The following is a 27,907-nucleotide window of genomic DNA, read 5'->3' on the forward strand; positions in this document are numbered from 1 at the left end:
GCAGAATGAATAATCTCGTACAAAATTAGAACGAATGATATTCATGTACGCTTATGCACTTCGCTAATGCATTGGTTGCTCCGCTTAGCAGCTCAAAATCATAAGACTAAATAAAGATAGCGGAAAAAGCTTATCGACAAAAATGTTCACAAAAGAATGCTCTATAAAAAAGCTCTGATGTATATTTTCCATAAAATCAATAAAAAAAAAAGTTATTACGCTTGAAAACAATTCATCCCTTAATTTTTCGCGTAATTTTGTTTATAACTTTTTTATTATTAATTCTACAATAAAAATTTTTGAATGAAAGTTGTAGATAATATTAATATCTAGAAAAAAAAGTATCCTACAAATTTTTCGTAACTCTCGGAATTCACGAGATAAACGCAAAAGACCAGTTGCACCCTTATTTCTAAGATGGCGGCGGCGGGACACAACCCCCGACCCCGAAAACTCAAACTTAAGTTCACAGTGATGGGTTTTACATAATAAAACCATAAACTCGCATACTCCTAAAATTATTAATTAAATCTTCTTTTTACTGGACTATAAAACAAATTCCCAACGAACGAAATTAAAGGAGTATTAAAATGGTTGGTTTCCCTCAAGTAATAGGAGCTATTGGTAAGAAAGGGTGCTCTTTATAAAGGGATTAATTTAACATGAAGGTTTCAGATGGGTGTCACGTAGAAGTTCATCCAGCAGTAGAAGATGCAGTTGATTATTGCAATTATAAGGCTGGTATTCTACATTCCCTTTGGATTTGGTGGATGAAACTTATTAAAATTTTTCTCTCATTATTTTGTAGATATAATTTCACAGCTCAGGCCTTTGTAATGGTTCAGCAGCCTTGAGAGCTTGTCTTTAAAACTGCAGTTCCAACAATGCATCTTAGTTAAAGGCATGAGTAAGAAAATATCATCCGTCAATGTTCCAGTCATGTTGCTAGGCGACTCGGCCTTCAAACTAGAAAAAAATTAATTTTGCCCTATCGAGGCTTAGGAGAGTTGGCAAAGGCTTGGACAAATACACAACTTTCTCAACGAGGAAAGTGACAAAAGCAATGAAAAGTGTATTGCGGCACAGCAAACTGAAGACCAAAGTCAACAGTGGCCAGGAAACAACCCCAACATATTTGGAAATTTTAACGCAAGGGCAGAGGAAATAAGAAAACCATTTTTTTTTTTCTTAATTTGCTGAGTTAATCTTTATATTAATTCAGTAGAATACAATATAATATATACTTAAGACTAAGTTTATATCGAAACTTTCGTTCTTGTAGCTGTTTATTACTCAGCTAATTAATATTGGCGAGGAAGGAACTCTACAGAAGCTTCTTTTATTTCGCTTACATTGTTTGTTTCAAAAAGTTTGCGCCCATATTCTCCATCACTGATGCGGATGGATAAATTGGATGCAGTAGGCCTGGGAAGTGGTGCGCTTATTGCTGATTCTCCATCTGTTTCACATTCAATGTATTCGTACACTTCAGTCCAGTCCAAATCGACTAAAAATGAAACATACATACATACATGCATATTTAAATATTTGTATATAAAACAATACAGAGAGAGAACGTCCAGGGCTTTGTTGACTGCACCGTAGCATTTGCATTTTGATGGAGATACACCCAAAGTACAAATTTTCGACTTTTCTTGTCTACAACTAAATATTCAATATATATGTGAACGTAAGAAATATAGATATTATTATTCTAGTTATTTGTTGGAGAAGTAATGCAATATCACCTCCATTCCACTGTAAACATGCCCAACACTTCCCAAGTTCCTGGCCACCTCCTCATAGACGTGCCCTTTTTTTCGGTCCGAACGTAGGTATGGCATTCTCTGCCGCCACAATTCCATGACTCCTACTTCTGCCGCGTCGCTCCATAAAACTCTTGTTTATATTTTTCATTAAATGAAAGGTTTTTTCTATCAAAAAATGTTTTCGCTTTGTTTCGTTTTGGTTTAATGGTTTGACATTTGATTATTGTCAGAATCAACTGTGTTGGTTGTTTTTACAAACAGAGGGCGCTAATTCAAGGTCGATAATTAAGTCACATTTTGGTAAGGCGTAATCTTGTTGAAAGTACGATCAAATATGCATTAATTACCAATAAATCCGTACACATTGGCAGATTATCTGCAAAATTGACAATCAGCTGTCAATACTGCTTTGAGGTTTTCCTCATAGAAATTGCTTTTGTGGTATATTTTGGGTTGTTTAATTATTATTAACGATATGAAGAAACGACAAGGAGAAGGAATAGCTCGTTTCCACGACAGTCGGTTCTACGTGACCGGCCAAGGACTGTCACTCCAGCAGCATTCACCGTATGTAAGTATGGGGAATGTTTATGCTGCTACAACAACAACAACAACAGAAGGAATAGCTTATTTAATTGCGCAAATAACTACTAGTAATAAACAATTGGAGGAAATCCGTAAATGACGTTTACTGAGGTTTCAAAAAATTATGCCAGCAATACACATGCGAATTTCGATATTACATTTTATAATAAGTAACAGGTGAACAAAGCCTTTATGGAAATACCCTTTTCTCTGTTGTATGAATGCATAATTAATAATACTTAACAAACATTTCATTAACATTTTGCCTAAAACCTGTTTTCTTTGCCGGCATCCATTTTATTTAGTTTTTACTTTGACGTTTTTCTTTACATTCGTAAAAATATGTATGTCAAAAAGTATCGTTATTATCTAGTACTATTTTATAATTTCACATTTTGGGAGAGAAATTTTGTATGGGAAATCTCTCTTTTTAATTACGGATTGGGAGTTAAGCACGAAAAAGTAGATCATCTACTTATATGTGAACGTATTATAAATCAAATCAACCACATACTCCATTTAACAACGATAAATACCGCATTAATCTTTGGTCTGAACATAATATGACAGCATTTGGTTAATGATTGGTCTAATCCAAAGCCCCTCACAGCACTGTGGTATGTTTTTATACTGACGCCCGCGCATCTCTTGCTCGTTTCGCTTCTGTATTGTGTTTCTGTATTTTTCTGACATTTTTTTATTTTAACCCCTGTTCAATGAGCATGAAAATACGTATAATATAAGAATTACAAAATATATAATTATGTGTTTTTTAGATCTAATAAATGAAAACGTTATTAAAATGGGTAGCATATAATATATGCACATATGTATGTATACTATTAGCGACAGTCTGGCATCACTCTTGGTTTTTGTAACATCTTCTTCTTCTTCGATTCCATAGTTGACAGGTGTTTATGTAAAAAAAACGGCAAAAATGAGAATACGCAAATGTTACTGTTGAAAAAAATGAAATTTGAAAAGGTCGAGCAAAGGAGCACCAGGAGATTTGGTGGCTCCTAAAACACTCAGGCTAAAAGTATTTAAAGCTCTGGACAGAGGGTAGATAGTCAAGGAGGTAAGGAGAAAAGTATCGGAGAAAGAGATAGGAAAGAATAGAGATAGTTAATCCTGTGAGAATTTTCTAAATTCTTTGGCAAATCTGAAAATATCCTCCAGTTTTAGACAATGAATATTACTCATTCTCACGACATCGGAATCCAAAACTCGTAACCGTGCTCTAGCAAAGGCAGGACACTCACAGAGAAAGTGTTTAGTGCTATCCGCCTCCACCAAGCACGACAGGCACATTAGGTCCTCAATGATTCCACTAGTGGTCATATGCTGACCCCATGGGTTGTGTCCTGTAATGATACCGACCATTAACCGAACGTCTTTCCTTCCCCGTTTTAGTAGAAAGTTTGACAGTTTTCTGTTCGGACCTGTCACAAAGCACTTTGCAGTTCTGCAGCGTTTTAGACCGGACCATCACTCTCTATGTACATAGATTGCCTACATAATCGCTGATCCAATTTATGATTCCTGCGGAACTGATTCCGATTATTGACTCTGGCCCTTCTGGGGGTACCGCTGATCCACGGTTGGCCAATTCATCGGCAATTTCGTTTCCTTGAACACCGGAGTGTCCCTGAACCCTTATAAGTGCAAGCCTGTTTCGTCTCGCGACAGAATTAGGCTTCTTCTTACATTCTTGAACAATCTTTGAGGTTTGCTTCGCGTTCTCCAGGGCCTTCACTGCAGCCTAACTGTCACTGAAAACTCCAATCTGTTTCCCGATCCATCTCCTCTCGATTATCCATTCAGCTACTTTCAGGAAGGCAAAAACTTCCGTTTGGAAGACAGTTGCCATTTCCCCCATAGCATAGTGATACTTATTACTATCGTTTAAGTATCATACCATCCGGCTCCAGACCCTATTTCATTCTTGGACCCATCGGTGAAGAAAATATCCGTCAAACCTCCCTGCATGCAGTCTGGATTGCTCCATTGCTCACGCAATGAAAATGTGACATCAAATTTCCTTCCAAATGAAACTGTGGGTATCAGGTCGTCTTTAGGTGCCAAAAACAGTGGATACTGCTCAGACAGCTTCTTAAAGATTTTTCTGTGTCCCAAAGTTCCGTCTTCGTGCCAGAAAGCATATTTATGGCGTCTACACATTGATTTTATTGCTTCCTGTTGTATCTTAAGATCCAGGGGGAGCAAATCAAGCACAGCATTTAGGGCATCACCAGAGGTTGTACTCATGGCACTCGTGATGCACAAACATACACTTCTTTGCAGCCTGTATAGTTCCCGGATTGCGGACTTAACCAAGCTCCGTCGCCACCATACCACTGAGGCGTAAATGATGATTGATCTGATAAGTACTGTGCATATCCATACGGCCACAGCAGGTTTCAGACCCCAGGTTTTACCAAAGGCTCTACGGCATTGCTGAAAAATCCTCAATGCGTGATTCACCTTCAGTGAAACGCGAGTCTCCCAAGTCGGCTTCTTATCCAAGATTACTCATAGATACCCGTCTCTCGACTTTCCTCTTCTTTCCCTTTCTCCTCTTCCCAGTCGTTGGCACAGACAACGTTTCGTTTCCGGAAGAGTGCAACGTTACAGGGGAAACCTCTGTTCTGCCACGCTTTCCCGTTTCCATTACAGCTGTCGAAGTTGACGGAGCTTGAGTACTTACCTTAGCTAATGCTTCGGCTTTCTTCGCCTTCTGTCTTCTTCGTTTGATCTGCGTTGCGGATAGACCAGCACCTGCATTTGAATCTCCAATAACTTCAGTCTTTTTTCCGGCACTTACCTGATTCGCACCAGGTTTGACCGTTGTCAAAGGCTTACTCGGTACCAGAGGTCCATCTGAGTTTACTGAGAGATTGTCCGCCATCTCCACATCCTTCACAACTTGTTCAGTTGTTTCGGATCGTTTCGACGACGGTGTATCGCTCACACTCACTCGGCCCGGAACCCTTGGTGTCAGGTCCGGTCATAAGGGGGTGTGGGGTTCGGGCCTGCACATCCGATGCCCGAGCCGTCGATTGCTCGACGGGAGGATTTCCCGAGAGTGGGCTACCTCGTGCAGAGAGATCCATGGTTAACCTCCACATTGTAGAAAATGCATTTTATATTTCCTGCCAGGTTGTCGGTACGGTACTCTCCACATAGTACTTGGGTGGCCACCAATTCCGCCGTTCCCCAGATGGGGGATACCTAATTCCTATATGGAGCTGCCCTCTTAGTTCGTGGTAAGTTAAGCTCCATAACATGGGATATATATGTTAAAATGACTAAATGTGACTAACTGAAATTGTATGCCGTGTGACAAAAGGTAACTAAATTTCCAATATTTGTTTTGCATGACATTTACATACAATTGACATTTCATTTCAGGGGAATTTTCGGCACAGTTTAGGATGGAGATAAAAGTTTATTTCAAAATAAAATTGCAATTTCCATTCAAAACACATCGTTTTTGTTAATACATATGTAGATATACCCCGACGAATTAATTACTGAGGTGCAGGCAAATAAATGTCTGTACATTAAAACCAGAAAAATCGAAATTTCACGCACGCAAGGAAATTTCGGGCATTTATTAATATTTAGCTGAACTTTAAAATATTCTCTAGTAAAGTATTTTAAAACACCTACGTTTCCACGATAGTCGGTTCTACGTTACCGAAACGACCCGGACCCCAAGGACTGTCACTCCAGCAACATTCCCCTTATGTAACATTTCCCATGTTTATGCTGCTACAACAACAGAACACCGACAATACAGTGACTATTAAATATTTTACTATCTTCTATTGTAATTTTTAAATGTATTCGCTATCAAATTTCTGATGAAACATTTTTTCGACTGAATTAAAATAAAATAATGTTGCAACTGTGAATTGATGTTGAGCCATAATAATTATGCCTAGACTCCATTAAGATACTTAATGACTAGTATCTTAATGGAGTCTAGGCATACCAAAAAATTGTTATTTTTTAATTGGGGACACATCTGCCAACAACTAATGAAAACTTTTTATTCTGATTGCTTCGAACAACGCAACAAAATATTATATAAGTCGCAGTCGTAAGATTTTCACCACTCTGATCGAAAGAACCATCGCAAAAAATTGAAAAGTGCTGGACCGTTGGTTGGTTTCTTTTTAAGTGCCATATCTCTCCTCCCAGAAATGGATCACTTAACGTTTAAGCATAGAGAATTAAGACAAGCCTCGACTGAGATAATTAACTTGAGTACGTAAATTTGTGAACCGATTCTAGAAATGAGCGTGTTAATTCACAACACAAGTACCTATGGTAATTCTCGTGCTCGCTCTGTCTGCTTAACCAATTATATTTTTGCTGTTCCCGAGAAAATGTTTCAACTCTAAGAAATTTACAGAAAACCAAAAATAAATATTCCAAATGGCTTAAACTAAAGGGTGTTTTTTTTTAGAGGTTAGGTTTTCAAGATGGAATAAAACGTATATAATTTAATGTTATGGCCAAGAATTAGCTTTATTATAAAGATAAGGGTTTGCCATTATGTTTTAAAAATTATTTCGGGCAAGTGGCCGCCGCGGCTGGCTCGAATAAATTCCAGCCGAGAGGCCCAATTTTCGACCACTTTTTGCAGCAATTGGGGCCGTATGTCAGCAATAACGCGCCGAATATTCTCTTCCAAGACGTCAATCGTCTCGGGCTTATCTGCGTAGACAAGCGACTTCACATAGCCCCACAAGAAATAGTCCAGCGGTGTTATATCGCACGATCTTGGAGGCCACGGCGCGAGATAATGCGCTCACCAAAAGTTTCCTTCAATAAATCGATTGTTGCGTTGGCTGTATGGCATGTAGCGCCGTCTTGTTGGAACCAAAGGTCGTCCACATCAACATCGTCCAATTCAGGCACGAAAAAGTCATTAATCATGGCTCTATAGCGCTCTTTATTGTTTTTATTTTATAGCGCTCTCCATTGACTGTAACATTATGGCCGGCTTCATTTTTAAAGAAATATGGACCAATGATTCCCTCTGCCCATAGAGCACACCAAACAGTGACTTTTTGAGGATGTAACGGCGTCTCAGCAATGGCTTGTGGATTATGTTCACTCCAAATGCGACAATTTTGCTTATTGACATACCCATTCAACCAAAAGTGAGCTTCATCGCTGAACAAAATTTTCTTGTGAAAATCGGGATCGGTGGCCATCTCGTTTTGGGCCCAAATTTGCACGATTTGCAAACGTTGTTCAGGTGTAAGTCTATTCATTATGAAATGGCAAACCAAACTGAGCATAAATCAAGTGACAGCTGTCAAAAAGACCATCTATGAAAAAAGTAGTGCCAACTTGAAAACCTAACCTCTAAAAAAACACACTGTATTTGCTAAACTAATTGCTATTTTGGATCGAAGCTCGCGCTAACTTCTCTCAATATTTTGTACTGTGATGAGTATGCAAAATTTTCGGTTTGGTTCAGCATTTTATGAATGATGCCATGATTTTCCAAGGGTCGCAGGCTTTTCAGCAATCAGTAAAAATTGTCGTACCCAGCGCGATCTTAAAATATAAAATACCGTTTTACCTATACCACGGTTTGATCCATGGGGCAAGAGTAAACGAGATCGGAGAAAAAAGCGTTTAAACTTATGCATCCAATGATGTCAGTAAAAATTATCGAAAGTCAAAGCAAATGTTAAATCTAAAGCATAGTACAATAGAGAGAGAGAGAAGTACAGAGTGGCAATACTAAGCATCATTCGTTAATTTTTCGCTGTGCTTTCTAAGTTTGCATACATTTTTATTAACAATAACTTAAATATTATTGCCAATATTTTCCAAGCTTTTGTGGTAAATACGGTTTAAATATTTTACCACGAGAAACTGTTGAAAGTGCTGTTTGGCTCCTGAGGGCGTTCTTCCGATGAGCTAGATATTTAGGTACAGATTCATTTTCAGTTCCTATACTTAAATATAAAAAATGCAACCTTGCTCACTTCCAAGATTACTCAGAACAAAATATAAATACATATAAACAAGGAAACAAAATTAATTACATTAATATTCATTTTTAAAATGGATTCAAGTGGTGGAAGTGAATTTTTTGTTCGTGGCACAATAAATAATAATATATATACATATATATTTACATATATATTGTTTCCATTTATGTTCAAAGAAACCAACTTCAAGAAAGAGCCTCAGTGGTGCCACTTGTTTCTCATATTAAAGTAGAGGCGATCTGAAGGCTGTCACAAATTAATTGGCATTTAAATAACAATTCATAATCAATGTAATTACCACCTAACTTTTGAATCTGAAATTGGACCTAGGTGCATTTACTTCCGTGTTATTCCTAGCTGATGATAGAAAAGAGCAAAATTGTGAAGGTATTTTGTTAACGGTTAGAAAAATCACGCCTCCGCTTCGGATTATTAACACTGGGACCAATCCACTACGAGGTAGATAATTATCCAATTATAAGTAATATAGATATTTCTGTGGACTTTTGACAAAACTTTTGTGACTTTAAGACATTTGCTTTGATGTCAATAAATTCTGATTTATCATAGGTAAATTTAGTATTTTATTGAATTATTACGAAGATGGTTACTTAAGCTACAGCTATAAATGCATAATTGGTAAAATATTTCGAGAAAAGCAGCCAATTCAGTGCCTGACAAAAAAAGTTAAGTCGAATTAAGCTTTTTTATCTAAAGTACACAGATATTATATTATGTATACATTGGGCCAAATTAAAAAGTACGACAATTTAAAGGTACAATTCAGTGTGCACACTTGTAGCGCATATTTTTTTAAATTCGACGAACTACCGCATTTTAGGACGCACAATTTGTTTTTGTCTGGCAAAGCGGTCCCTTTCTGTTATCCACACTGATACTGAATTTGTAGGCTACCTCATATCTGCTGAATAATAGTTTATTGGGGAAGATTCCTATGTACTCCCCAACGGCTTAATTATTTTTACACATAAGTATAAGTTTGTGGGTGGAAATACGTTTCACCAAATACATTTCAAACGCTTTCTAGTCAAATAAACACCTTTTTAATAAAACATATGGCACAAAAACTGAATTCCTATTGTTAATGTATGTTTACTGTTTTGTTGAATAAACGAAAACTACCACATTTTACTTGAGTCTACCACATTTTTTCCCAATTCCACTTCAAAAAAAAAAACTTTTTCGACAATTTTGTGTTTGGTGAAGTAGTCGAAATAAATCGGAGAAACGTTGAAAAATGTTTACTTCATCTAATAACAAATTCTATTTCATTTTATTTTTCGTATATATAGGTATGTATACATGTATGTAATTCCTCTTGTAATAGGAAAACTCAATTTATAAATATTAGGGAACACTGGATTTCAGTTAACGGATTGTGGAATTTGGAACATTTACTAGTTACTTCATTTGTATTGTATATTTTCCATGAAGTATATTTTCCGCGTGAAGTTAGTGCTCATTTGGCGGGTATGAATGTGTATACTGCTTGTAATTACTTTAAATCTGAGATGATTGATAATCCAAAAGCACAGAAGAAGAACTCTTCTATAAAAAAGCGTGGTAGCCAATGGCAAAATGAGGTCATCAAGGTAAACTTTTTATTGTGCAAGTGTTGAATTATGCATGTTTTGCCTCTCGTTGTGCCATTATTTGAAATTTCCAAGGGCATTAGGACTAAGCTGTAACGCTGATGCCGCAAGAAAATTCCAAGTCAGCGTAAAAACTTGTCCACCAAAGAGCCTCTAATCATAAAATTTGTATTTTGTGGCAATTGCATTAATTATGTTGGGACTTAGTAGGCCAGTAGAATTTTATACAAATATAATAGAATGCAATAAAAATATTTTAACTGCTGATCTAAAAAATCCCAACCATAATGAAAGCATATTTAAAAACTTATCTTAAACCACAACACAAAATAGATATATAAAGTCTTCAAAAAATCTTTTTAGAGAAAACTCCGACCACTTGGCACCAAGTAAGGCTTATGTTTTAATTTTCGGCGCTAATTTGCATTACTATAAACCACGATTTCACGTAACACGATCAAAGTCTGGTTAGCACTGGCAACACGTTGCTGTTTGCTTGCTATATTAATTCCAAAACATCCAGTGACTGTGCGATCGTGTGGAATCACTGCACTGACTTGTTGCAGTTTGTACCAGTGGCACCAGTCTGCGTCAAAAATATACAAATATGCTGTTACATATATGCGTGTATGTATGCATGCATATATGTACATATGTAAAAACATACCCTGTAGGGGAAATCTGGACTATAGTCAATTTCTAAAAATGCATAGCTAACGCCAGATTAAAATAACTGAGTTACATTAAATAGCCAGTACTGCTAAATTAACAAAGCTGGAATCAACTCCTGTCGCAGCTCCTTCTGGACTGTTCCGGGCCGGTGCTGAATTCAGCAAATACATATGTATGTACATGTACGTAACTATCCCCGAGCGTAGCTCTTTATTGTACAGCAAAATCGTTGTCACTGATGATCCTGAGAATGCGACTATCAATTATTCAATATACAGCTTTAGCCTCCATCTTGAACTACTTCTTTATTTACATACATACATAGTATGAATTATTGTTTAGTATGAAAAGCATACGTTTTTAATGTCTAATTTTTTGGTAGCCAGTTCAGGTTCTACCTGCAGGGTACATACAAGGGAAGTCACAAAACTGTTATATACATACATACATACGTACGTAAGATCAGTTTTATAAGCGACCGTGATTTGGTGAGCTAACATTTGATAATGTGGTTTTATGTGGTTTATCGGTGCTGTACAAATACACGCTGGAAGGTAGTCATCAATGATATTGAATATTTCAGTAAATAGATATCAGTATAATGTACGCAGATGGTATAATGTACATATGTATGTACAAGTACTCGTATATGAGTAAATTGTTTCCAGCCTCAAATAAAACTTCTATCCTCAGACACCCACAGTCGAATTTAACGAGACATTTTCTTGTAGTAGATTTTAACCCTCTAACTCCCACTTAAACGGGCATTTTTCATCCGTTCTCAAAACGCCTATAATGAAAGGTCGTTAAAAAACGCAATTATACTTGATCCCTTTAATTCCTATATGGAACATAGAACCTCAATTAGGCAATCAGTAGGTTAACATGTTCCACGCAAATTTTATGCAGACAATTTTGTGGGGGGATCACGGAAAATGAAAAACGCTTACTAGTTAAAATAATAATTAAGTTTTGTTAATAGTTAAAGAATAATTCAAGTTAATGTTTGGATATTTTTCATATCTTTCATAGTGCTTAGGGGGAGTTTTATATTTTATACATCAACATTTTCCCACCCCTGAATACCTAAAATAAAAAATAAAGAGGTTGTAAACTGTTGAAATAATTGTAAAGGATAAATCATTTAATTTATTGTACAGAACATTAACATAACATTATAAGTAAAATAAAAGTAAAATATTACTCAAATTCATCTACAACAGTTGCACAAAAATTTGAAATTATAAGCGAAAGTGATCTTAGCGCATAAGCGATAAGTTATGCAGATTATCAGAATTTATTATAATTTCGATACTAAAAATAGTTTCACTTATCAGATCAATGATAAGTAACATTTGATCAGTCTGGATTAAACAATGCTTTAACACCTGATTCGATAAAATATTACTGCAAAGAAAGGGTTCTGATTCGAGCTAATAAATTTATTAGAGAAGGAAAATCCGGGTTGTTGTCATTGAAGCGATTTTTTTGTTGCAAATCAGTAAATATTTAAGAACCTGTAGTTTGTTAATTTTCAAGTACTAATTTGTTAACAAAACTACCAAAGCTCGACTCCTCCAAATGACAAATAAGTGGTCCCTGCCATAAGTCCCCTCCCCCCTCAAATAACAGTTGATTGAAAGAGCATAAATAATCGAGATTGATATAGGCATACATATGAGCATATATGTACATATGGATGTATTTAATATGATGCTGTATGAAACATCTCTATACTATAAAGGTGAATGTCTGTACGTTGTCCGCGCATCACTACGAAACGACAACACCAAATGACGTAAAAATTTTTATAATATATTATTTTTCGTTTCCACGACAGTCGGTTCTACGTTACCGAAACGACCCCAAGGACTGTCACTCCAGCAGCATTCACCGTATTAAGTATGGGGAATGTTTATGCTGCTACAAAAACAACAACAACGTAAAAATTTTTAGACATTCATATTTTCACCCAATGAAGGTTATGGGCATGTTTCTATGGTGCAACTTCCTTCCCACAACCCCCAGGCCGCGCCACCACTCTCATTCGTCACTAATCATCGAATGTTTCCTTAAATTTAATCTAAAAAATCTTAGTTTTTCCTATTTCCCACTATTTATAGCACACTCTAGACTTCATAATCCGCATAAGCTGTTCAACTATGACCCAAATGCAAAGTTCAAAAACGGTTTGTGATAGAAAACTAATGTAAATAATTTTGCTTGATATTTTTCTGATTGGTTGTTTTGATTTTATTCAACGAGGCATAGCAACGGATGCCGGGTATTGTAATATTATGGTTATTAATAAAAAATTATTTTCCATGAAACTATTGTTTGTAATTCTTTTACATACATATCCTAAATCCCTCAAAATTACTCCTACGCGAGCGGGGCCGCGGGTTAAAACTAGTAGTAAATAAATGACCATTGAGAAAAACTAACCAGATAGAACTCTCTGAAATATAACTGAATTTGATTTCATTTTTAATTTTTATATGTGTAAGGCTTTCTCAAGTGGGCCTCAAAATTACCAAAGTGAATATTTTGCGATGAAATTCAGCCGGGACTGAGTTCTATCATCCAGAAGCATTCTCAGAAAATTTTGTTGTAAAATTCTAAATAGTTTTTTTTTTATTAACTATCGAAGTTTTTTGCAGCGCTTGAATAATTATCACATTTCTCGTAAAGTAAGTATCCGATTACAACGATTTTTCAACTGCAGACTGATAAAGGATGATATTTTCCAAAAACGTTATTTTTGTTCCGAAACTTGATGTTTTGTTTTTGTAAATAATTTTTTTTAATAAACAATTAAAAATTTAACTAATTTCTGCGCCTCTGGGATGAAAATTTTTTAAGGATATTAACGTAATAAACATCTGTGCATTTATGTATGAAAAAAAATGCGTGCAATTCGAAAAGGATTAATTATAATTAATTTTTTTGTGCCAGAATGCGCGCTTCGACTTACGCGGACGCGCACGAACACACAAACGGCGACTCGCAGGCGGCTTGCGAAAAACCGTTTTTCGGACACGTCTCAACGCGATATGCTTCCGTAAGATCAGTTTTGCCGACATTGTCATTAGTTGTGTCTAGTCTCCTTCCGACTGCTGTGGTGATGTGTTTCGGTGATAATAAAAACTGTGATATTATATAAATCGCGTACGTTAATGTGTACAAAACTAAGTATAGACTAATATAATGCCACATGCAAATCGTTGTTGTAACCCTTTCGGAAAACAAAACCATAGTCGTTTTACACAAATCTAATCCGAATAAGTGACCAAAATGCGAAATTTAGTGTCGTGTTCAAAATTCTGTGCAATCAGAATACTGGAACACAACGCAGGCAACAATACATCCTTACGTTGTGCATTACAAAGAAAACTGCGTAGAACAGCATAAGAATTTTGTGATAATTTCTGAAGCATTGGAACATGACAGTTCCGCAGTCAATTTGTTCAATTCTAAATTGATTCAATATTTGATTAAACAGTTTGGTAAACGAAATGTGAAAAAAATCTATTATTTTTCCGACGGGGCGGCCTCACAGTACAAAAACAAGTACAATTTTATAAATTTACTATTTCACAAAAAGGATTTTGGCATCGATGCCGAGTGGCACTTTTTTGCCTCTGCACATGGGAAAGGTGCCTGCGATGGTATTGGTGGTGCTATAAAGAGAGATGCGTACCATGCAAGCTTGCGAGATAAAATCCCGGTGAAAATTACGGGACCGAAACAGTTGTATGATTGGGCAAAAGTCAATTCTAAGAAAATTAGTTTTGATTACTGTAATAAACAAGAACATGAAAATCACTCTAGTAAGTTGAAAAAGCGCTATTCCAAAGCGCAAACTTTGAAAAATACGAGGCAGTTCCATTCTTTTATTCCAAAAGTTAAAAATTCCATCGAGTGCAAAATATTTTCAGCCCACGATCAATCTAAAATTATACCCATTATGTAAAAATAAACTACATGAAAAGTGTAAAAAGCGTGAATGAGTTTCATTTTTTCTCGAAATAACAAATGAATATGCGATATCTGTTTAACTTTCTATATATTTTCACTTTTTGTGTCCGTCCGTGAATTGTTGTTGTTTTTCAGCGAGAAATTTTAAGGGCATTTGCTGACTGAACTTACAATGTAGGTATAGATCTGATATGTAAACATAAACGTTAGTAATAAAGAAGTATATATGAAACCTTGCATGACAGCTTTTACATTCCTTTGAATACATTTGATTTAATTATCATTACGCATTTCCGCGACAGTCAAAGCGCAAATTCTGTTATACGTAAATTATTTATATGGCCAATCTTTAAAAACAAGTAAGCACCAGTAATGGAAAAGTCGGCAAATCTGATCTTACGGAAGCATATCGCGTTGAGACGTGTCCGAAAAACGGTTTTTCGCAAGCCGCCTGCGAGTCGCCGTTTGTGTGTTCGTGCGCGTCCGCGTAAGTCGAAGCGCGCATTCTGGCACAAAAAAATTAATTATAATTAATCCTTTTCGAATTGCACGCATTTTTTTCATACATAAATGCACAGATGTTTATTACGTTAATATCCTTAAAAAATTTTCATCCCAGAGGCGCAGAAATTAGTTAAATTTTTAATTGTTTATTAAAAAAAATTATTTACAAAAACAAAACATCAAGTTTCGGAACAAAAATAACGTTTTTGGAAAATATCATCCTTTATCAGTCTGCAGTTGAAAAATCGTTGTAATCGGATACTTACTTTACGAGAAATGTGATAATTATTCAAGCGCTGCAAAAAACTTCGATAGTTAATAAAAAAAAAACTATTTAGAATTTTACAACAAAATTTTCTGAGAATGCTTCTGGATGATAGAACTCAGTCCCGGCTGAATTTCATCGCAAAATATTCACTTTGGTAATTTTGAGGCCCACTTGAGAAAGCCTTTCCCATATTCATGATGTGGCTGTTCACATTATCTAAAGGTTTGTGCTTTCCAATAGCATGTAGGATGATCAGCATATCGTGTTAATGATGAAGTAATTATTACGATGATTCAGTAATTATTTTCGAATCAATTTCAACTCTGAAATGAATTGGAAATTGCAAAACCTTTGTTTATAATCTGGAAGATGGATTGCAATTGAAATGTAGAGTTCTTCACAAGCAATTTCTGGTGATGCGTAGTAATTTTAGAGATTTAGCGGGATTTAAGCGATCTTCTTTTGAGTATGGAGACGAAAGACACAAATTTTCGGAAAGTTAATTCTGTTTATAAATTAAATTTATGTTTATAAATTGCATCAATAAATTGAGTTGAATTGAATCGTCGAAATTATTCAACAATGCGCCCAAATTCAGTGGAGAATAGAGTTGCATAATAATACGTTTCCCCCAAAGACAAAGGTTTTGGATTAGAGAGAATTGCCAACTATTCTACTGCCTGTTTGATGGAAATTGTGTTTAACTGTAATTCGTTTATTTACTTTTTTATTGTGAATTCCAGACTAAAAAGGTGCATAAAACTAAAATTATTATGTTGATTTGGTACTTTTAATTTAAAGTAATGGATATTGGGTGACGACATATTAAAAAAAGATATGAGAAAATAAATTGCATGGCAGAAATACACTTGGGGGTTCGCCATTGCCTGTCGAGGGGCGACCGCTATTAGAAAAAAGCTTCTCATATCGTCTAAATGTTTCTCATCGATTCACTCGAAGGAAGGAAGCTAAATTCGGTCCGGACTGAACTTTATATACCTGCGCATATTTTAATTACGTAATCTAATAATTAAATAATGTTAATTTCTGGAGTCAAGCAAACTCGTAGACAATGAGAGTTATTATACATATATGTATAATAATTATGTCGGACCGAAATGAGGTGTGGATCAATTTGCTTCGTTTATAACGAATTTATCACTATTTTTCTTTTTTTAACATTACCGTTATAGGGAGCTGGACCCAGTTATTGGCTGATTTCGCCCATTTTCAATACTAAACTATATTGGAGAAAGAGTAATATGTACACAAAGTTTCATTAAAATATACTAATTTTTGCTCGACTTATCGTGCGCACGGAAAAACAGACGGACATACAGATATGGCTAAATCGAATCCTTCATCATTCTGAGCATTTTGGTAAATGTACGCATACATATATGTATATATTCTATATCAATTCGATTCTTTTATGCTCTTATATTCAACTGTTATTTGAAAAAAAAAAAAAAATTATTATATTCTTGGGAAATAGAGAAATATAATAGGACTATCAATAAGTTCGTGCGGTTTTTTTTCGAAATTTGAAACTTTATTGACGTAAAATGGTTACAAATTTAATATTCAAAATATTGTCCATCGCTTACTACTACTTTTTCCCATCTTTCTGGCAATTCACGGATTCCCTTTGTGAAAAATTCGGTCGGTTTTGCCGCAATCCACGAATCGATCCATTTTTTGACTTCATCGTAATTACGGAAGTGCTGGTCAGCCAGGCCATGTTGCATCGATCGGAAGAGATAGTAATCGGATGGCGCAAGGTCTGGACTATACGGCGGGTGGGGTAGGACATCCCATTTGAGCGTTTCTAAGTATGTTTTGACCACTTGTGCAACATGTGGCCGAGCATTGTCATGTTGCAAAATAACTTTGTCGTGTCTATCGGCGTATTGCGGCCGTTTTTCTCGCAGTGCTCGGCTCAAACGCATCAATTGTCGTCGGTAGACATCCCCCGTAATCGTTTCATTCGGTTTCAGTAGCTCATAATACACAACACCCAGCTGGTCCCACCAGATACACAGCATAACCTTCAGGCCATGAATATTCTGCGCCGACGTCGATGTTGAAGCATGGCCAGGGTATCCATACGTTGCCCGACGTTTTGGATTGTCGTAATGGACCCACTTTTCATCGCCAGTCACAATTCGATGCAAAAAACCCTTTCTTTTGTGCCGTTGAAGCAGTTGTTCGCATGCCATAAAACGGCGCTCAACGTCTCTTGGCTTCAATTCATACGGCACCCAATGGCCTACCTTTCGGATCATTCCCATGGCTTTTAAACGTTTGGAAATGGTTGATTGATCAACTCCCAAAGTTTTTGCAACCTCTTCTTGCGTTTGAGCCGGATCTTGATCGAGCAATTCCTCCAATTCGGTATCCATGAACTTTGGCGGCGCACCCTCGCGTTCTTCGTCTTCCAAGCCAAAATCACCACTTTTAAAGCGTGCAAACCACTTCTGGCACGTTCGCTCAGATAGAGCATGCTCACCATAAACTTCCACCAAGATACGATGACTTTCGGCTGCTTTTTTCTTCATATTAAAATAATGAAGAAGAATTCCCCGCAAAAACACATTATTTGGCACGAAATTCGACATTTTCAAGTGTGGTAAAAATATTGTTGTTTACGCTTCAAATAAAAAACTTATACTGACGTTTGTGCCTTACGACAGTAGCTCTCCAATGAATGTTTGGAAATGTGGATCGATGGAATAATAATCAAGTTACGCCATCTGTTGTAAAACCGCACGAACTTATTGATAGTCCTATTAAAAAAATATTTATATCGTTTTTTTTTAGAATTTGTAAAGAGAAATTTAAAAAGGAGAGTAAATATTAGTCGCTTGCAAGCATTTTATACTACATTTAAGGAAAAGTGCATTTTCCCCCTTATTAGGCGAATCCTTGCAGACTAAATTCTAACTTGCTGTTTACATTTATAAAGTGGCTCAAAAATAATCATAAAATCATGGTAAAACCGAGCATAAGACTCCATTCACCAAATTACTAAAACTTATTGAATGAACACATATTTTTTTGTTATTTCATTTGTTTGTTAAGGACCTGACTATAAATACATATGTTTTCAGCATCCAGTTCCCATACATTATAAGAAATAAATTCGTTCAGAAATTAAATGTGGAGTACCGTAAATATATTCAAGAAACCTCCACAACCGGTGAAATCTCGCAAAATTATAATCGAATTGAATAGTCGTTTCAGCTAAAAAGGTGTTATTGATGATACCGATTTCGAAAATATTTGTCCATTATGTTTTTCTTTAAGGAATCGATCGACTCCGCTATGCTCGGATTACTAGCCGTCATACTTTTAGTGTAGTCATGGTCACTGCTATTAACTAATTTCTACATACATTTTTATACTGCGTCAATCCGTTACTGTTTACTTGCCGCTGTACTACTTGCCTTCGAGAATGTTCAATCAAGGCAAACTTGAAATTAATACAGTATACAAATGCGGCCGCCGTAGTCGAATGGGTTGGTGCGTGACTGCCATTCAGAATTCACAGAGAGAACGTAGGTTCGAATCTCGGTGAAACACCTCAGCAGTCAATAGCAAACCTCCGAGTGTATTTCTGCCATGAAAAAGCTCCTCATAAAAATATCTGCCGTTCGGAGTCGGTTTGAAATTGTAGGTCCCTCCATTTGTGGAACAACATCAAGACGCACACCACAAATAGGAGGAGGAGCTCGGCCAAACACCCAAAAAGGGTGTACGCGCCAATTATATATATATGTATGTATATACAAATGCATTTTTAATTGTTTTTGTTCATTTTCTTTAATATGTGAATATGCGTGTGTGTAGAAATACATATGTACCTATATACATAATGTATCTGTAGTATTGTGTATGTAAGTGCATGTGTCTGACATGATAAAAGTATGTATGTATGTAATATAAGATGTTCACCGAAGCGATACAAAAGACAACAAGTAGATGATTTTTGTCACCAGACATTTTTATTACATATGTACATAGAGATGTACATACACTGAAGAGCAAAACTGTAACAAAATGTAATACTTTCTATTTCAACACATTTTTTTTTAGACATGTTTTAACAAATCAAATATTTTTTTTGCATAACTTTATTGGCATGTATGTACTCTCTCTCTCAAACCGGTTTGGTGTCAATGCAACAACAACAACACTAATAGCAAGCAATAATGCAAATAAAGACAAATGTTACAGTTTTGCACTCAACCCATTTTTTATTTTTTACAATAAATAAAATAAATATTAATAAGATGTCCAATATCCTTTGGATTTTTTCAGCTCGTGGATACGATTGGGCATACTTCGTGTATACCTCAAGACAAAGTCAGTCGGAATATCATCCCATACATCGCGTGTTCGCTCCCACAGCTCATTAACTCCATTGGGCGGACTTGAATATTCGGCAATCTTCGATTTTACATGACTCCATAAATTTTCGATTGGGTTCATGTCCGGTGATTGTGGAGGCCACTTCAAGTTACGAAATTTTTGGCGTTGCATCCAATTTCGTACAACATGTGCGGTGTGCTTAGGGTCATTGTCTTGCTGAAAAATTACTTTTTCAGCAGCAAGACCCATACTTTCCACTACACCCGGCAGATTTTGTTGCAATATGGCCAGGTATTCCTCTTTCCGCATTATACCGTCTATTCGTACTAAAGGACCCACACCATTTTTGGAAATGCAGCCCCACACCATAATGGAGCCACCACCATGTTTTACTGTCTGCTTTTGATTGGTTTTTGATTTTGATTGATTTTGGTTTCATCAGACCAAATAACCTGCAATCGTTTTGAAATTTTATGAAAAAAGGTCTTTTATAATCCATTTATAAAGACGTACCTGATCCCAATCTTCAACTGTCCAGCTTTGGTGAGCCGCAACAAAATCCCGCCTCAACCGCACATGTCTTGTTGTCAGCATTGGCTTGGTTTTCTTCTCCGCTGCCTTTAGCCCCAGTTTTGACAGGCTACGCCTGGCTGTCCACTGACTGGCATCAATATCCAGCATCTTTAGTGCTTCTTTGGGAGTGACCGCCTTGCTGCTTGTTACCAAATTTGCCAGATGGCGGGCATCGCGGTCGCTTATCTTCCTTGGCCGGCCTCCTTTGTTACTGGGAACAGCGTCTGGTACATTTTTCCGCAGCCTTTGCACAGCCATGTGGCTCACTTCGAATTTTTTAGCTATTTTTCTTATAGACTCGCCCTTCTTCAGCAAATCAATTATTTGGCGTTGTACTTCCCGATTTAACATTTTGTCTTATTCACGGTCACGTTTATAATAATTAAAAATCCACCAAATATATAATTACGAGAAAAATAACGGAAAATTTGAAAATTAAGAGTGAGTGCAAAACTGTAACATTTGTCTTTATTTGCATTATTGCTTGCTACTAGTGTTGTTATTGTTGCATTGACACCAAACCGGTTTGAGAGAGAGAGTACATACATGCCAATAAAGTTATGCAAAAAAAATATTTGATTTGTTAAAACATGTCTAAAAAAAAATGTGTTGAAATAGAAAGTATTACATTTTGTTACAGTTTTGCTCTTCAGTGTATGTGCACATATGTAAATTTTGCTTACTAATAAAAATGCCATATACTTCTATTTATATATCTGGTTCCTTCAAAATTCTCTAGATAAACTTTCTCCATGCTTTCTGGTTTTTTATAAAGCACTGCTATGTAGATGCGAAGATCTATAAAAAAAAGGCTCAAAATTCGTGAAATAAAACTTCCATTTTTGAGATTTGGATCATGGCAGAAAAGGAGGGGATCTCTATTTGGATTGGACATCCTAGTACTAGGTTCTTCAATTGGATATGCGGTAAATTTTGTTTACACGAAGAGAATAATCGTTGGTGAAGCGAGCTGAAGCTGATCAACTAGTAACAAAACCATGATTGATGTGAATAATTTATTCTGATTTTATTTATTTTTCTACAAATTAATAATTCGGATATTATAAATAGAATTTATTAAAGTATTCAAATAGTTGGTACCTAAAGTTATATAAACTATTACAATATTTAAGTTGGCATAACTCTTCTAATATCGAACGCATCTTATCTTTGCGTGAAGGTTAACATATATCAATATTTGATAGCAATTTATTTTAGAATTTATAAGATTTAGTTAAAGAGATGACTTCTGACTGAGTGATGGTGTTGGCTCAGCCTCCAGCAAATGCCTGCAGGGACGGTCCTTGCGGTAGCAACCCCCCAGGAATTGCTTGCTGAGTAACTTACTATGCTCCTTAACCACATAGTAGCCTCGCTTTGGAGATTTTGTAGGGAGGATATCAGGAGGCATCACGTGGCTGTCCTGATGACAGTACTACACTCTGGCAGGTTTGGAGCGGTGATTTACTTGTGCGCTGAAGCTCACCCCTTAGATCAAGGAGTCTGTACCCTCGGTGATGACCGGATTATCCTCGGAGGATTACCAATTGTGCTGCTTTCCCGTGGAAGTATGTAGTTAGAGAGAGGAGAGCTATAGTAAAGTTTGCTCGTGAAGCGGTCAAAATAAGGCGTTATTCGAAATGATACCAGTATTGAGAACTTCCAGTTTATATTATGCCATAGAACTACATTTTTATTCGAGCACTTTGCTTTTATAAGAACGCTGTGTATAATGGTCTGAACCGGATATGATATGGCGGTTGATTACAAAGACCTGCTGAATAAGTATGTGGGTTGAATGAATGAATGAGGTTTGTATTTCGACCTAATGGTCTTTTGTGCTCTCTACTCATCACAGTACCGCATCCAAGCCCAGTTCTCTTATTAAGCTCAGGATAGAGTTGGGTTGGATAGGGCGTATATGCCTTTCCTTTGGCTGCAGTTAGTCAAGATGTCTCAACCTTCTCCGTGCTATAGCGCTGCATTCCAGGTGAAGGTGCATTGGAGTCTCCTGGGATTGGCCGCAGAAACGGCAAGAATACGCATACCTAATTCCGATCATGTGCAGATGTCTTCGCAGTCTGCAGTGGTCAGTGAGTATGTCCTTGAGCATACTCAGATTATCCTTGGAGAGGGTTTGCGATGTTTAAACCTCTTTTGGTTGTACCGTCCCAGTAAGGATTTCGGCGGGAGTAGCCGCATAGTTTGGTGCCAACAAACCTCACTTAACCCTTCATGGTCTGTTGTCCCATGGCAAAGAAGGGCTATTAAGGCGAGGCCACAGCCTCTCACGCCAATGCGTTCTCTACTTCGTTAACAGTTATTCTTCTGTGTCCGGGGACCCAAATTAGCCAGTGGAAGTTGTACATTCCTGGTTGTTTGTTGAGAGTGGTGATTTATACAGAATCCAAGTAGCGCTTCCGTACCATTTTGTTGCCACATCCTCGTTCCCAACTTGTTTAACAGTTATTTACAGCAAGCCTTTAAAAAGTCCGTGTGGTTTAGGAACCTTGTTAGGCTGTTGACGTTTAAGCTAGGCAGTTGCTCGAGACTCTCGAACAGCGGTTTGCCCAGGTTAACATTCTGTCCTTCCATAGAAGCCAGTTATGACTGCCGTTAGTCTACAGGCGTCCCGTCGTTTCATGTTTATCAATGTCGACGATTGCTTGAGGTTGTAGGTGGGCCATAACGTCCTGCTGATTTTGCATTTCGTCTGGTCTCTCCATCTACAATCTGCGATTCGAAGGTATTTTAGGAAAATTGCATTCTTGACTGCCCCTAATGGTGTGAATACCGTTATTGCAAGAACGTTATTCATAAATCCCCCTCTTGCCAGTTCAGCCACTATTTCGTTACCTTTAATGTTCCGGTGTCCCGGGACCCACATTAAAGTTACTTTATGGTTTTCACTCAAGGTGGTAAGGCTATTCCTACTTTGCTTACAAGCTTCCCCAATTGCCAGTACTTCCGCCTGGAAGACACTGCTGGTATTAGGGAGATGCACAGATTTTTCAATTCCAAGTCTATGAGAATATATACCAGCTTCAACACCAGAATCCATTTTATTGCCATCTGTATAGACTGTAGTATCGAAGTTGTTCAGTGAGAATCCCTTATTCCTCTCCTCCTGGAAGAGAGAGAGTGGCAAAATTTACCGTAAGGATGATGTAATCAGTCCTCTCCGAGGTTGACTGAGTTTGTCGCAATAATATACTTGCATGACCATAAGTTTTTTCTTTCCAGCGACCCGCTTCATTTAACCTAAATGCACTCATGTTTCCGCCTTCTTTATATGTAGATCTATTGGAATAACGTGTACTGGTACATTCAGAGCCTCCCGAGGACATGCTCTGATTGCACCGACCGTTATTACACAGGCTGATCTTTGTATTCTGCCGAGTAGTTTGGTATTATAATCTCTCCCTAGGACTTTCCACCAAACTACCGAATCATACGATAAAATTGGTCGTATAACCGCCTTATACAACCATAATGTATGCTTAGGTGGAAGATTCCATGTTCTTCCAAGCATACGTTTACAGGCATATAAAGCAATTTCTGCTTTCCTTACCCGTTCTTCGACGTTTAATTTCCAGCTAAGTTGGAGTTCAGAAATACCCCAAAGTTCTTTGCACTGGGTGAAAGTGAAAGAGTTTTCCGTTGATATTTGGTAGGGTAAAAGTTGGTACCTTGTATCTGGTCGTAAAAAGCATAAGTTCTGTATTACGCGGGTTTAAACATCCTGTGGCCCAAGAGTTAAGCTCGCCTAACGTCCTTTGGATGATCCCACTGATCGTATTGATCATCAGCGTACGCCACCACTTTTACCCCACCTGTATTAAGTTTTATTCAAATTTTGCTGATCACACATAGCCAAAGAAGTGAAGATAATACTGCCCCCTGTGGAGTGCCCCTGTGGACCTTCTTTGTTATGTTGATGTTACCCATATAAGCTTTGATGATCCTGGTTTCTAGCATAGAGATGACCCAGTTACTAATGCAAATGTCACCTCCAAGTCTATCAACGCTCGTTGGATGGCAGCTGTACTAACATTGTTAAAGGCGCCTTCTATATCCAAGAATGCCGCCATGGTATAATGTTTCTTCTCTAGAGAGCCCTCTATTGTTCGGATTACCTCGTGAAGCGCTGTCTCCGTAGATTTGCCTTTAAGGTAAGTGTGTTGTGCAGTTTATATACCAGAGTCATCCGAAGAGCTTCTGAGGTGTATATCCAAAAGTCGTTCAAAAGTTTTTAACAGGAAAGACGAAAGACTGTTTGGCCTGAAGTCCCTTCCTTGACTATTTTCCAGCTATCTGGAATATGGTCCAAGTTTAAACACGCTTTAAAAATTTCCTCTATCCATGGTAGGATACAGTCCAAGGTTTCTTGTAACATCTTTCGAATGATCTCATCTGGCCCCGGAGATTTAAAAGGTGAAAAAGATTTGATTACCCATGCAATCCTTGATAATTATTTCATTTGCAAGATCCCCTCCCACTTTTGTGAACGTTGAATCCCGGAAAATACGTGCTTAGCAGAAGTTCTAGTGATTATTCTGCCGTAGCAGCCCAAGTACCATCAGGTTTCTTAACCCAAGAAGCCATTGAATGGTCTTTGAAAAGAACACGGCAGAACCCCTAGTGGATTCGATTGACGAACAAAATTCCCTCCAGCTTTCTTTCTTGGCGGTCCTGATTGCCTTCCTATACAATTCCCAATTTCCCGTCGAATAACTGAGGTTAAACGCTGATCTAGTTTTAAGGGCTCACGGCTCCACCAAGGACGGTGAAATTTTTATTATGGGAGGTTGAATTAGTTTTAAAGGTGACGCACATATGGCGCTATTTATCACTTTATCACGTTGGTAATACTGAATACATATATATTCATGACAAAGCCTCATCCCTAGGCTTTGTTTATCAGTATCTGTCATTTCGCTGAAGTATAAACAACGCAGTGTTTTCGTGCTCCGAGTATGTCAACTTTCGTGCCGTCGAAGCGCAATTTGCGGGAAACTTTGCTTTTCTGCTTCAATTTGAAAAAAAATACAGCCCAAGCCCGTGAATTGCTGCAGGAGGCCTACCCAGACCATACTCCGTCGATTTCAACATGTGAGTACTGGTTTCGACGATTCAAAAGTGGTGATTTTCACACCGAAGACAAGGAGCGTCTTGGCCAGCCCAAAAAGTTCGAGGACGCGGAATTGGGGGAATTGGTAAACGAGAACTCGTGCCAAACCCAAGAAGAGCTTGCTGAATCATTGGGCGTTGATAAATCAACCGTTTGCAAGCGTCTAAAAGCGATGGGAATGATCCAAAAGCAAGGACATTGGGTCCCGTACGAGTTGAAGCTGCGCTACGTCGAACGGTGACATTTTACGTGCGAATTGCTGATCGAGCGACAAAATCGGAAGGGTTTTTTGCATCGGGTGGTGACTGGCGACGAAAAATGGATCCACTACGATAACCCAAAACGCAAAAAATCAAATCAAAAATGGGGTTTGCCCGGCCACGCATCAACGTCGACGGCCAAGCAGAATATTCACGGCAAGAAAATCATGCTCTGCATTTGGTGGGATCAGGTCGGCGTCGTATATTTTGAGCTGCTCCAACCGGGCGAAACAATCACGGGGGATCGTTACCGACTGCAATTGATGCGTTTAAGCCGGGCATTGAAAGAAAAACGGCCGGAAACGGTAAAAAGGCACGACAAGGTTATTTTGCAACATGACAACGCTCGGCCGCATGTTGCTCAACCTGTCAAAAAATACCTTGGAACGCTTGGCTGGGAAGTGTTACCCCACCCGCCGTATAGTCCAGACATAGCTCCCTCCGATTATCATTTGTTCCGGCATATGAGTCTCGATTTGGCGGACCAGCGGTTCTCCTCGTACGAGGCTACCAAAATATGGGTTGAGTCATGGATAGCCAAGCAGCGGCCAGAATTTTGGAGAAACGGCATCCGGAAATTGCCCGAAAGATGGGCGAAAGTTGTAGCTAGAGATGGCCAATTCTTCGAATAAAATATTTTGTACCGTTTTTTCACAATAAAGCCCCAAATCTTCGAAAAAAACCTTTAAAACTAATTCAACCTCCCATAAATTTTATGAGGCAGGACGTTTTGTAGGCCCTACTAAGTGCATTTTCCAGTGTTATAACCCTACTCTCAAGGCTTTCCGTGAGAGTGATTTGGTGGATAGGAAACTCTCCTATCCTCTTGTTTACTACATTTTTGAATCTCTTCCAGTTGGTTCTTAAAGGAGATCGATATGGTATGGGTGGATCTACCTTAAGGGGTTATACGCAGTTATGAAGCAAATAAAAGATTTATCCGGAAGAAACTTCAGAATATTTTAATTTGAAAATTTTTGGCGGTTATAAAAGCATCCTTCAAGAACGTAACAAAATTTTTTATTTATGAAAATGTTGATTATAGAGCGCGCTGCAGGCGATTTCTGGAACCTCCTTTAAAAAAAGACGATTTACGGTGTACATCGTAACTCAGGATTGGATTATCTGAAGTCAAAAAACCAAACAAATTTTGTTAATATATTAGATTATCTAGTAATTAATCGTTCGGCTAATCAAAATAGTGAATTTTCACAAAATGGCAGCTTTTAAAAGAAATGATTTCGATTTTTACGTTAAAATTTGGCCGTAAATTGATTATAAAATGGAAAATAAGTATCAGATTTACAAAAGGAACGATTAATTACTAGAAAATGTATCTTTAAAGATTGAGTTAAAACGGTTGACAGATCAAATAAGCCGTTTTCGAGATATCGTGTACACCGACTTGAAAAATGCCGTTTTGAAAAAAATACGTTTAAAGTTTCAATACCTACCTTAAAACGTGCCGAGGCATCTCTACATATTTAGTATAACTCCGAAAGTATTGCTTAGATCTACTTCAAATTTCGTGCGTATACTTTTGAATATATGTACATTACAAAAATGCAATAAAAAAATCGATTTTTTTGAAAGTCATAACTGCGTATAACCCCTTAAAGATCCAACTATGATCCAAAAAGGACCTTTAATTGGATACCCTCCAATTATCTACCCTTACTGAACTGTTTTCAGACATTAAAGTAACATCAATCACTTCCTCCCATCCTCTGAAGTATTCCATTATAGAAAAGGTGAAAGTGGGAGGGTTACCCCTGTTACATACCGATAAGATAGTATTGGTAATAAAATCATAAAAAGACTCTCCTCGGTCATTTGTCTCAGAGCTTCCCCACAAAACATGCCTCGCGTTGCCACATTCCTGTCTAAGTTTATCTCTGCACAGATGGCATACATCTCCGCTTAGAAAACCACCCATCTGTGTACCAGTGCAGGGTACACTTCTGGAGTTTCTTTTCAAACGCAGGTCTACTCCAGTCCAATTTATTGTTCAGTTCAATTCTGAACTTTTTTTCGAATTTGATTACCTTATTGATATCATCTCTGGGTACCTGGATGAGTGGAAGCTGCAGCTTTAGCACAGATGGCTTCACTTTTCCTCTCCCGAAGCATTCCTTGGTAATATTCAGCTGGGTAAGCTTGGCT

At 37.4% G+C, this 27,907-nt stretch overlaps 1 protein-coding gene and 1 long non-coding RNA gene across 8 annotated transcripts in view; one reads left to right on the forward strand and one right to left on the reverse strand.

Moving 5' to 3' along the window:
• Positions 1-509: 509 nt before the first annotated feature.
• On the reverse strand, positions 510-3,361 carry LOC128861203 (uncharacterized). The gene is made up of 3 exons (XR_008454352.1): positions 1,749-3,361; positions 1,567-1,665; positions 510-1,507 (listed from the first exon to the last, which is right to left on the reverse strand). It is a non-coding gene; the product is annotated as an uncharacterized LOC128861203 (long non-coding RNA).
• A 4,772-nt stretch (positions 3,362-8,133) lies between these two features.
• Positions 8,134-27,907, forward strand: part of LOC128861204 (protein cortex) — a 59,326-nt gene continuing 39,552 nt past the window's right edge. For 2 of the 7 annotated variants that reach the window (XM_054099158.1, XM_054099162.1), the window contains exon 1: positions 9,788-9,987. In XM_054099158.1, coding sequence (XP_053955133.1) covers positions 9,868-9,987 — 120 coding nt within the window. In that variant the 5' untranslated portion in view covers positions 9,788-9,867. Of the gene's footprint in view, positions 8,313-8,597; positions 8,834-9,786; positions 9,988-27,907 lie in introns of those variants that run through there. The other 5 variants (XM_054099160.1, XM_054099161.1, XM_054099159.1 and 2 more) reach the window with 5 other exon arrangements.

This window comes from Anastrepha ludens, chromosome 4 (assembly GCF_028408465.1).
Source record: "Anastrepha ludens isolate Willacy chromosome 4, idAnaLude1.1, whole genome shotgun sequence".
NCBI classification, from domain to species: domain Eukaryota; kingdom Metazoa; phylum Arthropoda; class Insecta; order Diptera; family Tephritidae; genus Anastrepha; species Anastrepha ludens.